The sequence below is a fragment of the Eublepharis macularius genome, chromosome 3 (genome assembly GCF_028583425.1).
Source record: "Eublepharis macularius isolate TG4126 chromosome 3, MPM_Emac_v1.0, whole genome shotgun sequence".
Lineage (NCBI taxonomy): Eukaryota > Metazoa > Chordata > Lepidosauria > Squamata > Eublepharidae > Eublepharis > Eublepharis macularius.
In genome coordinates, this window is record NC_072792.1 from 179,371,776 (window position 1) to 179,385,374 (window position 13,599).

Sequence of the window (13,599 nt, forward strand, 5' to 3'; positions counted from 1 at the left end):
GGAGGGGGAAAATCCCCGTTTTCCCATGTTTCATTGGGGGAGGAGGCAGACACGATTGTGATCCCAATGGCAAAGCTTGCTTTTTCAATATTAAAAAACAATTCAGACGTCTGATTGGCTTTTGATGCTTTGCTAGTGTTCATTTGCATGTAAACATCTCAGGCAAGCTCCGACTGCAAACAGTTTTGCCCTCACAAGAAAGAGATACAATTCAGTAAATTTCTCCAAGGCTTCCGAACAGGCACTTGGCTGACGCTAGAGATGAGCAAGCGTCCTCCAAGTTCTCCTTGGATTGATGTCTGAACACTATCAGCTGATAAATCATTACTTGATAGTACTGATCACTCTATTATTGGTGATATCAGTAGTTTTGTTTGTAGAAAACTCCCCTCTCCAGGGTAGTTTATAAGGCCCTTGTGGCATTATTAACATACACTAAAATATTTGACCTGTAAAATACTTTAAGGAAAATAAAAAGAGATGTCTTTTTTTTAAAAAACTTTGCATGCCCCGTGAAGGCTACAGACGGATGTTACTAAGTATCAAACACGTGCTCCGTAAGCCCACTTTATGGAGGAGCTCTGCCATTTTCAAGCGGCTCCACGGTGCGGCAAAGACACCTCTGGTCCTTTGGCCACAGAGCAGCCCCTGCACTGCACAATGGCGTAACATTCCTGCATACAGGCTTAAGCCCCACTGAAATGAAAGCTGGCCATCTCTGCCACAAAGCGTAATATTCTGTCAGAAAAGCACTACACCAATGACAGACAACATTTAAAACAGAGAAGTCAGCAGTGGTTACCTGATGAAACAGTGGTTTTTTCAAACTAACATAAATCTGTTTAAAAAAAAGAGCAAAAAGCAAGCATTAGGCATAAAATGGCTATTAGGTGGGAGGGCATCTGCAGTAATGCTGTTCTGTGGCCAGGTGGGGAGTTTGCGACTGTCGCACTCCGGAGCAAGAAGGCCCACTGATGTGGCTCTGGCCAAGCCAGGCCAATGCTCTTCCTTGCATCTCTGGGCTTGTTCTGCCCTCCGTTTCTCTGGCTCAGAGGACTGGATGCAACAAACCCCACTGAAGACCAGTGGAAGTAAGGAGGACTGCGGCCGGCACTAGAGGCACATAAATCACGTTTTGGACTTGATTTATGGCACTCTTGCCAGTTTGGCCCACCACGGGTTTTCTAATGACCTATAAAGCCCTATGTGGACTGGAACCTGCATACCTGTGGGACCGTTTCTCCCTGTATGTGCCCCAGAGGATGCTCCGATCTAGTGATAAACATCTATTAACGGTCCCAGGGAGGCCCACCTGGCCTCGACCAGAGCCAGGGCCTTTTCGGTCTTGGCTCCAACCTGGTGGAATGCTCTGTCTAATGAGACCAGGGCCAGGCAGGATCTGTTATCTTTCCACCGGGGCTGTAAGACGGAGCTGTTCCGCCAGGCATATGGTCGGGGCTGAGCTGGGCCTCACCGGCCGATTTGGAAAGAGCACGGCCCTCCCTATCAGGAATATCCACCACCACCAGACTGTGTTATCATCTACTTATCTGTTTATCTGTTGAACTAGTTTAGTGACGGTTTGGTGAGAAACAGATGGATTTCTGTGCCGCCGTTGAAACTTTGTAATTCTGTAGTTTTTAAATATTTATATTGTATTCATTTGTGGTTTTCGATCTTTTGCAATGTAATGTTTTATCGAAATGTTTATGCAGTGTAATCCGCCCTGAGCCTGCTGGTGTGGGGAGGGCGGAATATACGTTGAAGCCAATAAATAAATACATTTCTAAAACACTAGAGTGGGTCCAACTTTTCTGCCAAGAGCCAACTTTCCTCCAATGGAGGAGCCACTTTGCTCAGCGGAGTGGTAGGAGCGGGGTGGGATCCGCCTCAGCAGATCCGCCTCTCCCCGTGGCCCACCAGATAGTCAGACTAGGGTGCTTGGGGATAAACTAGGGTGCTTGGGGAAGAGTGCTTCCGGGCAGCAGCTGACCGGACAATACTGAGAAGAGGATGCCAGGCTTGGACAGCTGCTCTCTGCAGTAGAAAAGCAAGATTCGAGTCCACTAGCACCTTAAAAACTAACAAGATTTCCAAGGGATAAGCTTTCAAAGGACTGACTCCCAAAAGCTTACACCCGGGAAATCCTGATGGGTAGCCGTGTCAGTCTGTCTGTAGCAGTAGAAAAGAGCAAGAAACCAGTAGTCAGGGCTTTTTTTCAGGGGGAACGCGGGGGAACGGAGTTCCGGAACCTCTTGAAAATGGTCACATGGCTGGTGGCCCCGCCCCCTGATCTCCAGACAGAGGGGAGTTGAGATTGCCCTCTGCGCTGCTTAGCAGCGCAGAGGGCAATCTGAACTCCCCTCTGTCTGGAGATCAGGGGGCGAGGCCACCAGCCATGTGACTATTTTCTTTGAGGGCACCCCACTGAGTTCCACCACCTCTTTCCCCAGAAAAAAAAATCCCTGCCAGTAGTACCTATAAGACTAACAAGCTTTATTGTAGAGTATAAGCTTTCACGAGACACAGCTCATACCCTACAATAAATTTTGCTAGTCTTATAGGCGCTACTGGTCTCTTGCTCTTTTGTCCTAGAAATCTTGTAATCTTGTTAGTCTTTAAGGTGCTACTGGACTCAAATCTTGCTCTTCTCAAACAAAAGAGTAGATAACACTAGACCTGATCCGCCAATGAACTCGCTCAGGGTAAAACAGTTTCATAAGGCTGAATTTTGGAAGAATTCCCTGCTTTCCAGTTTTAATGCAATTCTTCCAATTCGTGTCAAAGTGCAGGGGCTGCGACAAGCCGCTCGCTGTTAGGCAAGGGACGGCACGTTCTCCCCTGTTCTGGCTCCTGTTTCTCAAGGGCTAGGAAAATCCTGGGTTATACATGGCTGCAGTGATCTTTAAGGAATGAGAGTGTGTGGAAGCCTGCCCATGCAAGCACGAGCATAGATCGGAGGGACAGGCCATGGGTGTACTCTGTTTTCATTTGCATAACAACAACATTCAATTTATATACCACCCTTCAAGACAACTTAATGCCCACTCAGACTGGTTTACGAAGTATGTTATTATTATCCTCATGACAATGAGCCATGTGAGGTGGGTGGGGCTGAGAGAGCTCTGAGAGAGCTGCGACTGACCCAAGGTCACCCAGCTGGCTTCAAGTGGAGGAGAGGGGAATCAAACCTGGCTCTCCAGATTAGAGTCCTGCCGCTCTTAACCACTACACCAAACTGGCAGACAGCAGGGAAACGAGGACACACAAATTAACTTGCATGGAATGTAACTTTCACCAAACAGAACTTCTTACTATGGTGACACTAATGCTGTAGATTACTAATAGAAACAGGAATGGATAGTTGATGGTGTTCTTGTATTTGAAACACTCGAATCTGAAAGAAAGACAAGAAGAAGAGTGATAAGCGGCGAGCCCCTTCTGCACCAGGGACAGAACTTCTCACTTTCTCTGAAGTCAAGCTGAAAGGTATGGAATCGGCTTGTATGTGGCCATTCACACCTCGGTAGATATTAAAATCTTTATTTCTGATACCCAGATATTTAGCCCCCTGTACAATATTCCCACCCGTGTCAAAGCAAAAAGAATAAGCAGCATAAATTATGTCAGTCGAACAAACATTTGAGTGGACTGACTATAATTAACGAGCAGGGAAAGGATTAAGGATTTGAACCTAAACTGCATCGGCATTATGAATAAGTTTCGAAGCTGGGAAACCCTTATTTTTCTCCTAATGTATAGGTTAGAAAAATCTGGAGTTATGTGAGTCAGCGATAGGATAGGATCCTGCTGGCAGGCTCAGGAGATATCCTGGAATTACATTTGATTTATTTTTTTAAATAGTTTTTTTAAATTATTTCGTATAATAAGCTCAAACGTAAAGATAAAACATGAACTACATCATATGGTTCATATCTCTCTAATCATTCATGACTTCATCTAGGTCGTATATGAACCTCAACGCAATATCTAAACCCTATAAAAGAAAAATATAATGAATAAACTTCTATCATTTAAATCATATCATCATCAATTAAATCGTATATATCTTTATAAAACTCGCTTACACATATTCTTAATTTTTCACTTCTATTTAAATATAGTTCCGTCTATCTTCATATTTAATAATAATTGTTCTTAATTATTCTTAGTTTTCAGCTACGTAATCAAAAATACTTTCCATTTTTCTTGGAATTCTGTCATTAGCTTGTTATGTATGTGTTAATTTTGCCATTGACGCATATTCATATAGCTTATTCTTCCATTTCATCAAATCTGGAATTACAACTGATTTCCGTACACTACAGAATAGTTGCCGTGGAGAAAATGGCTGCTTTGGAGGGTAGACTCCATGTCATTGTACCCCACTGAGATCTCTAAACCAAGCCCTCCCAGAGCTTCACCCCCAAATCTTCAGGAGTTTCCCAACACAGACCAGGCAACACCAGTCAGTAGTGTAATGCAATTGCTAAAAAGGCCAATGAAATTTTGGGCTGTGTCAACTTAAGTAGTGTTCAGATCATGTGAAGTTATGGTATTTCTTTGCTCCCGTTTGATCTTATTTGGAGTACTCTGTTCAGTTTGGGACACTGCAGTTTAAGAAGGATGATGATAAAACTGGAATGTTCAAAGGAGGGCTACAAAGAGGGTATGCGGTCTGGAGACCAAATCCTACGAGGAAAGGTGGGAAAAGCTGGGTATGTTTAGCCTGAAGAGGAGGTGACTGAGAGCTAAGCTAAGAGACGAATTGCATGAGGATGCTCACGTGAAGGGAGTCGCAATGTTAGATGGGAAGCCGAGTTTTAAAAGAGATTGGAAGGCTCTGTCCATTTCCCCTCTCTACAGAGCCAGGGAGATCTCTGCTCAGAGGGTTTATTTCCTCTTGGCCTCTTAGAAGGGGAGGTGAAACTGACAAGGGCCTTCAGGAGGCAAAGAGGAAATTAAGAAACCCTCTGAGCAGCAATCTCTGAGGAGCTCTGTAGAAAGGGGGAATTAAAAAAGCCTCCTGATCTCTTTTAAAACTCAGCTTCCCGGCTAACATTGCGACTCCCTTCACATGCTCCTCCTCGTGTACTTCGTCTCTTGTAGCTTGGCTCTGAGAGGGGACATGACAGCCCGCTTCAAGTATTTGAAGGATGGAGGATGGAGTGGAGTTGTTTTCTGTTTCCCCAGAGGATTGGACCAGAACTGACAGTTTAAGGCTGAACAAAGAGTTTTCGGCTAAATATTACGAAGAACTTCCGGGCGATTCGAGCTGTTCCTCAGTGGAACAGGCTTCCTTGGGTGGTGGTGGCCTTTCCTTCTTTGGAGGTTGTTGAGCAGAGGCTAGGTGTCCATCTGTCAGCAATGCTGATTCTATGACTCAGTATGAACTTGGGTAAACAGGGAGAAGGCGGGCAGAAGGGATGAGCCAGTGCTTGGCTCTTGAGGCCCTTCTTATGTGCCCAGGGTCAAGAAGGAATCTTCCTCCAGGCCAGATTGACCAGGGGTCCCGGAGGTTTTCTGGCTTCTTCCGGCATTGAGCAGGGGTCGCTGAGGGCGTGGGAGGAGCTGTGAATTTCCTGCATTGTGCAAGAGGTCGGACTAGATGGCCACTGGCGTCCCTCCCAGCGCTGTGATTTCTGATTTCTATGAACAGGAGACAGCACGTAGCCTCGTGCTACGGTTTGGAATGTTCCAAATTTGTCCCTTGCAGCAGTTTTAGCTCTTTCTACCTCCCTCCCTCCACTTCGCTAAAAACAAGCATCTTCACAGCAGATTCGGATATTAAAAATAATCTGGCAAATACTTACAGGCAGTACATAAGCATGCAACAACTGTATATCATGGGCAGCTCATCCAACAGCTACGAAAGAAAAAGAAAAACAGGCGAAATCAACACTCGCAATTCCATCTATGGGATTCTTATGCAAACCAGGAAACTCTCTCGTTGGGCTAGCCAGATCACGTGACAAACCGTGGCTGGAGGGCCCAGTATGGTGTAGAGGTCAGAGTATGAAGCTGGGACCTGGAGGATCTAAGTTCAAATCCTCATTCAGCCAGTCAGTCTCTCAGCATCAACTGTTTCCTAGGGTTGAAACGGAGGACTGGAAAACTACGCACACCACGCCGAGCTCCTTGGAGGAACAGCAAGGCAACAGGCGTCTGGTGGCGGTTTTGGGATGGATGACGGCTAACAAACTGAAATGAAATCTTGACAAAAAGGAGGCACTACTGGTGGGGGGAAGCTTCGATGCAGGAATAGGGATATCTCCTGTCCCGGAAGGAGTTGCATTCCCCCTAAAGGAGCAGGTTCATAGCTTGGGAGGGGGATGCTGCTGGACCTGGGCCACCAGTTGGATGAACAGATAGCAGCAGTGGTCAGGGGCACCTTTCACCAGCTCTCGCTGGTAGGCCAGCGGCAGCCTTTCCCGGGCGGGAAGGATCTTGCCACTGTGCCTGCCCTGGTTACAGCCAGCTTAGATTACTACATTGTGCTTTATGTGGGGCTGCCCTTGAAGACTGTCCAAAATGCTGTTACCAGAATGTTGACTGGAGTGGGTCATAGGGAGCATATGGCTCCATTCTTGTCCCATCTGCACCGGCTCCCAATTTGCTTCTGGGTTTAATGCAAGGTGCTGATATTGACATTTAAAGCCACACATGGATTGGGGCTAGCCTACCTGAAGGGCTGCCTTCTCTCATATGAACCTACCTGTTCAATCCGGTCATCTTTAGAGGCCTTGCTTTGGGTGCCCCCACTAGAGAGCTGTTGCAGCACAGTGGTTAAGTGGCTGGGCTGTAAATCAGCTCTCTCCTGGTTCAAATCCCACTGCTACTATGAGCTCAGGAGGTGGCCTTAGATAAGCCACTCCACTCAGCCCCAGCTCCCCAGCTATACTGTGGAGATAATAATAATGCTGAGAGTACTCTCAGCTCTGAGAGGGGCACTGTAATGTTAAGAAGAATGGTATACAAGCACAGTTATTATCATATGAGGCTGACCAAGAAGGCAACCTGAAAAAGGGCCTTCTTGGTCATGGCGCCGAAACTTTGGAACTCCCTCCCCAGGGAGATCTGCCTGTCTCCCTCTATGATGGCATCTTCCAGCAGATGAAGACTTTTCTATTTCATATGGCGTACCCTCTTGCCTTGCCTTCTGCCTGGTTCTGTATTTATTTATATGTTTTTATTGTACAGATATATAAAAGTTAAAATGTTATTTTAATGCTTAAATATTTGTTGTTTGCTGCCTTGGAGACCCTGTTTTGGGGAGAACGACAGTATATAACAATAATAACAGCAACAACAATAACGACGACAACAACAACATTCGATTTATATACCATCCTTCAGGACAACTTAATGCCCACTTAGAGCAGTTTACAAAGTGTGTTATTATTATCCTCATGACAATCGCCCTGTGAGGTGGGTGGGGCTGAGAGAGCTCTGAGAGAGCTGTGGCTGTCCCAAGATCACCCAGCTGGCTTCAAGTAGAGGAGTAGGGAATCAAACCCGGCTCTCCAGATTACAGCCCTGCTGCTCTTAACCACTACACCAAATAAATAATAAATCCTTTTCAGATTTCCTTATGGTCTATTAGATAAGCCTTTTGTATTAAACCTCCCCAGACTCTGACTGTATCTCCTAGAAAGTACATCTGTAACATCTGCTACAACTACAGTTCCCCATACACTTGTCTAAGCAAATGCTTATTGTGTTCACTAATGGTATTAAACAAAGCAAAGGATATCCCTAAAGAGCTGTGAATGCTGAAGGAGAACTGACCTGCATTTCATACTTCAGGGTCATGTGGAAGCACCACGATCCCAGACCCACAGCTGAAAAACAAGGGACAAAAATATTAAGGGATGAAGCCTCGCTATGGACAGGAACAGTTTCCCCCTCTGTCGCACCCGTAGCCTTTACATTCTGATACCATAACCAATGAATTTTCATGAGAATCACTCATGTTGTCTGGGGCGGGGGGGGGGGGCAATGCTAAAGGATCTACTAGGTTTCCTTCCCTTCCTATGCCCAACAGACAAGTGGCTGTCCAACCTCCCGCTTTCCCTTAACTTTGCAGCATCTGGTGGCCAAAGGCACATGGGGTGCCCAGGTTCAATCTTTGGTCTCCCCTGTGAAAAGGACATCAGATTATAGGGTGAGCAGACCCTAGAGAGCTGCTGCTAGCTGGAGTAGATTGCGCATGATTAGCCAGACCCAAGTTAACTTCCATTTTAGTCTCAGGAGAGAGCAGGCCTCGGTCCTGGGGCAGCTGGGGCAGTTTAATGCAGACGGGATCTTCACTATTCACACCCCATAAGCCTTTACTTCATGAAAACATACTTGTGGCTTTACTTCCCTCTGACTTAGACTATATGGGGCTTTTTCATTTCAGAAATAGCAAACGAGCCTCATGGTGTCCTCATGGTGTCCGGGAGGCAGGTTCAAAAAGCAGAGGCCTAAAAGGCCGTACGCACACCGCAAGGCAGTTCTGGGAAGCGTGTAAGATCTTGTCCGGGCCAACGCAAGCAAAAGAGCTCAAATTTGGAAAGCACGCTTCTGCTGCACACAGCTAGGTCAGGGCACCGCCTGAGGATCCAGGCGTGCAGAGGAAGAGCGGAACGTATGCATACTGACGAGGAGGGTGGGAGGAGAGAAGAAAGATTTGACGGTCACGCTCAAGGCAGGCCTCTCCATCAGATCACACTGCGGAGCAGTTTGATTCCTTTGGGAGCAGAAGTTGCTCACAAGAGTTACTGTGGCAACTAAGAGCCAAACTACCCGATACATTTTCTGGCGAGTCGTTATGTGCAGCTCTCAAGTTATCACGTGATTCCCTGCTGGGCCATTCTGGCTTGGAGAAACGGGGCATGAGTGGGGTGGGCGGAGGGAGGAGCCCCCCTTTCCCCACACTGCAGTTCCGAGCCGAGTTAGAATCCCAGCTGCGGGAAAAGCAAGTCAAGCCTGGGGAACTCAGACTCGGCTTGTCAAAAAAATATCGCGTAGTTTGGCCCTAAATGATGCACACCGTTTATCCTCCCCAATTCCTTTTTTTTTTTAAAATTTTTTATTGGATTAGAAATATTTTAATATCCATTACAATCAATTTCCTTTAAATATTCCAATTCTAACCCCCTCCCTTCCCCTCCTTTTGTTGACTCCCAACAGTTTTCCAACCCCTTATCTATTTTCCCCTACTCATTTCAAACTTATTGTACCTATTAAACATATACTTTCACTCTCTTCTAAGCTTATCTATTATATCACAGTGCTATCTCTATTTCTCTTCCCATTTAACTTAACAACTAAATAATACATTTCTGGCATATATTCTTCAATAATCATTTTAGTAGCCTATACTCTATCTTACTCATTCTGGTCTCGTCTATATGGGACAAACAATTTGTCCCTCGTTATACATAACTTTAAGTACATTATAAACATTGCATGCATTCAATATAAGTCAATCAATTTAACCCATACTCCATATATTACTCTTTGCTTGCTTCTATATATCTTATCCTCACCAATTCCTATCAGTTCTAGAAGACAAAGGTACTATTTATGCAAAGACCAACTGTTTGGGGGCAAAAGTATAAACCTTAGAATTCTGACCCCGAGAGTTACGATGGCTGTTTGCTCATACGCAAACACATTTCAGCTTCCCACAGCAATTAAACGACGACAACAACTTGCGGGGGCTTGAACTTATAATAACTGAGCTTATATACCGCTCTTCTAGGCAGATTAGTGCCTCAACCAGAGCGGTGAACAAGTTAGTGTTATCGTTATCCCCACAATACAGCTGGGGAGCTGGGGCTGAGAGGAGGGGCTGACCCAAGGCCACCTACTGAGCTTATGGCAGTAGCGGGATTTGAACCAGTAGAGTGCTGATTCGCAGCCGAACCACTTAACCACTGTGCTATTGCAGCTGTATGTGCTACACACAGCCCATCCGAAACAGTTCAAGCTGCTCTTCAATTGCAGCATGGGAAAATGCACCATTTAAAGGCTTTAGGCCCAACTCCTAGGGGGAGCTGGGAATAAGCGGGGGACGGGAACAAGATGAGCTGCCAGGGCTTTCCAAAGCATCCAGACACAGGGAACCTTCCGGATTCTTAATGGACGCCCAACGTAGCCAGCAGCTCTCTTTCATGAGTAGCAGTTCAAAGCTGGCGTTTCTGTCTGTACGAACTGGTTAATGAGTTATATGTACTCCGGAGAGCACTAAGATCAGCAAATAAGAACCTGCTACTGGTCCCTGGCTCTAGGGAGGCCCGTCTGGCCTCGACCAGGGCCAGGGCCTTTTCAGTCCTGGCCCCAACCTGGTGGAACTCTCTGTCAGAGGACACCCGGGCCCGCCAAGTCCTCATATCTTTTCGGCGGGCCTGTAAAACAGAGATGTTCCACCACGCATACGGTTGTGGCCAGTCTTTGATTGTATTAGGAGCCTCCCTACCGGTCGCCCACCAGGGGGGTGACAAAATCATCTACCCCCCCCCCACAAGTGCAGTCACAGAAATAATATTAACTGTGGCCCCCACCCTCCTCTTTTGTTTATATTGGACTGGGGAAATTGGAGGCGACCGCCATCCGAGATGTTGCTCTATATGCCTTTTGGGGTTTTTGGATTTTAAATGGATTTATCTGTTTTATTGCGTACCCCGCCCTGAGCCCGGTTGTGGGGAGGGTGGGCTAAAAATCAAATAAATAAATAAATATGAAAGCATTCCCAGATGGGTGCCCAAGGCCCTGAAATTGCACCCGTTTGGTTGCTTAGCTCAAGGCAGAGTTTCTTCTCACTTCTCCCCAGCAGCGAGACACACTCATAGAAGCAGCCCCACTCCAGGCGGCAAACAGATTCTGCCACAGTGGGCCACCTGGACGTCAAACACAAACCAAATTTTCAATGTCCTTCTATGGTTTAGAACACCTGGAAGAGTAATTATGAGGGGGGGGGGTTAAATGGTCCATCATTTGACAGCTGTGAAGCTGTCTGAGAGGCCCACCTACATGAAGATATAATAAAAGCTCTCCCCACTTACCTGTCAGGCACAAATAAGCGGCGACGTACCGTTTTTCAAGGCCAGCGTTATAACTGTGAATTGCACCGTAGATTGTAGGTAGAATGAAAATCAAGTTGCTAACCGTGTTCCCTGCCAGGGGGGAGAAACCAAACAAACGGTGAACGGGATTAGCATCCGGCAAATTAAATGAACTAAAATGAGCTTTCCAAGAGGACAGGAATGTATAGCGCTCGCTATTCCAATCTTCTCAGCTTTGATTTTAGTCTCTTTGAAAGGAAATATGTTTAACGTGGGATTAGGTAATAATTACTCAGATTAACGGTTCAATGCTTCCAAGTTTCTATGGCAGGGAGGAGAGACACAAAATAGCTTTCTGTTATCTTTAACAAATATTTCCCTTAAAACCTGAGAGAAGAGTACTTTCAGCTAAGCTGTCAATGAGCTGACCAAGAGCAACAATGGGTATCTTTTAAAGGTTTCTTATGGGGACCATATATGGCTGAAAGAATGTCTTAACAGACATTAGGGGGAAAAAAGAGCTATATGTTTCCATGTTCTGGGCAACAAGTTTTCAGCATGTGGTCAGTCGGGCATGGATTTTTCCAGCCACAGTAATAAAAACTCCTCATACATCTCAAAAAACACTCATCATCATCGCTCTAGGAAAATTTCCTTCCCAGCTCACACACACAAATACTCCTTGAACCATTCAGAGGTAGTAAAACCAAATCAAAACCCCTTAAGATGTTAAATGGCATAGTGGAAACCAAATTCTATTGCCAAGTGTTACCAAAAGCCATCAATACTCAAGGCATATAATTAAAAGGAAGATTCCAAGGCAATGGCTGACTTGCGCGGATAAGGAATGAGCTATCACATTGAGGGCTTGCATAATATACCACTCAGGAGCTAGGATATACAAAGGCAATAAAGCATCTGGTGTTCCTTTATGAAGCCACTAGTAACAAAGCCCATTGTGTGTGGGGGTGGGGGGGTGGGAACAGGCTCTAGAAAGGGGAAGGTGGGCAGTGGGCATTGCCTCCTTCTCCATGACAGATTCCGGCTGGGTGAAGGCGGGGGGGGGGGGCAGACATTGCCACCTGCTCCGTTTTTGATCCTGGCCTGGTGGAAGGGGGCGGGCATTGCCACCTGCTCTGCTCCTCATCCCAGCCAGGTGAAGGGGGGCGGGCATTGCCACCTGCTCTGCTCCTCATCCCAGATATATCAACCAGGGCAATTATGGTTAAGTACCTCCAGGAAAAAACACACACTTGTGTTCACTGAAATAAATCAAATGATCTCAAGCACAAAATTTCCCAATATGTATTCACTGCATATAAAGTGCAAGTGCTATACAATCATAATGTACAATATTTATGATACATATAATCCCCTTGGGAGTTCAAATAGAACAGTACCTATACAACAATAAATTCAATTCATGGGTAATCCTGCTGTAGTTAACAATAAATACTTTCACAATGTTCAATAAATATGATGAGCAGCATCCTGATCCCAGCTGGGTGAAGGCAGGGGGCAGGCATTGCCACCTACTCCGTTCCCGATCCCAGCTGGGTGAAGGAAGGGGCGTGCATTGCCACCTGCTCCGCTCCTGGTCCCAGCTGGGTGAAGGTGGGGGGTGGGCACTGTCACCTTGTAACGAGTCAGTTCCCGTGTCTAAAACCAAGTTTCAACTTGCCAAGAGAAAGATGGATCTCTCTCCGGGGAAGCAGAAAGCAGTTAGTCTTTAGACCTGTCAAACAGATAAGTTCTTTGAACCAGCTGTTTATCAGTACATTTATTTATATAGGGTTCAGTATTGCTTTGCAACTCCTTATCAAACACACAGACACCAATCTAGAGTTTATTTCACTTTATTGAAAATACACCCTAGTTTTTTAATGAAGCAAGCAATCAAAATATAAATGGCTATTAATATGAATCCTATGACAACAGAACATAGAAAGGCAATAAGAAATAAGTTCACTAACATTTCTCAATAAATCCTAAGTTTAACATTGCTCAAAGTTTCCATGAAATACATAGGTAGAAATAGTTTCTCACCTAGATTCTCTCAAGAGATTTCTTCCATCAGTACCCTGCTTATTCTTTCTGTGTTTGCAATGATATACCTAATCATATGCAAATATTTAGGGTCTATTCACATGATAGCACAAACAAATATTGATTGGTTTGACACTTCACTGAATATTCATAATTTCATAGTACAGCCTTCCAATTAGTTAAAAAATTATGTCATAATCTAAACTTCACAACAAAACTACAAATCTCCAACAAGTGTCAGGAAAAGTTAAGTTGGACGATCACCATTGGTTGAATCTCTGATAGAAGAACATCAATCTCGGTAGAGTCCACTATTTTAATTAATTGTCAAAGGATGAAAGCACACCTGTTGAATTACCTTATACATAGAAAAAATACACTGAAAGTTCATGTAAAGTTTAAAAGTTCATCTAGAGTATAGAAGCTAGGCCTAGTATTGTTCAGTATTGATTATTGGCATATGATCTTAATCTATATTGGCATAACACCCTCCCCTGATCGG

At 45.2% G+C, this 13,599-nt stretch overlaps 1 protein-coding gene across 3 annotated transcripts in view; it reads right to left on the reverse strand.

Annotated features, from left to right (window-relative positions):
• ACER3 (alkaline ceramidase 3) overlaps positions 1-13,599 on the reverse strand; it is a 56,768-nt gene that overhangs the window by 14,404 nt on the left and 28,765 nt on the right. For all 3 annotated transcript variants that reach the window (XM_054973278.1, XM_054973281.1, XM_054973279.1), the window contains 5 exons: positions 11,052-11,162; positions 7,789-7,841; positions 5,814-5,866; positions 3,316-3,397; positions 803-838 (listed from right to left, as the gene is read on the reverse strand). In XM_054973278.1, the coding sequence (XP_054829253.1) occupies positions 803-838; positions 3,316-3,397; positions 5,814-5,866; positions 7,789-7,841; positions 11,052-11,162 (335 nt within the window). The remainder of the gene's footprint in view (positions 1-802; positions 839-3,315; positions 3,398-5,813; positions 5,867-7,788; positions 7,842-11,051; positions 11,163-13,599) is intronic.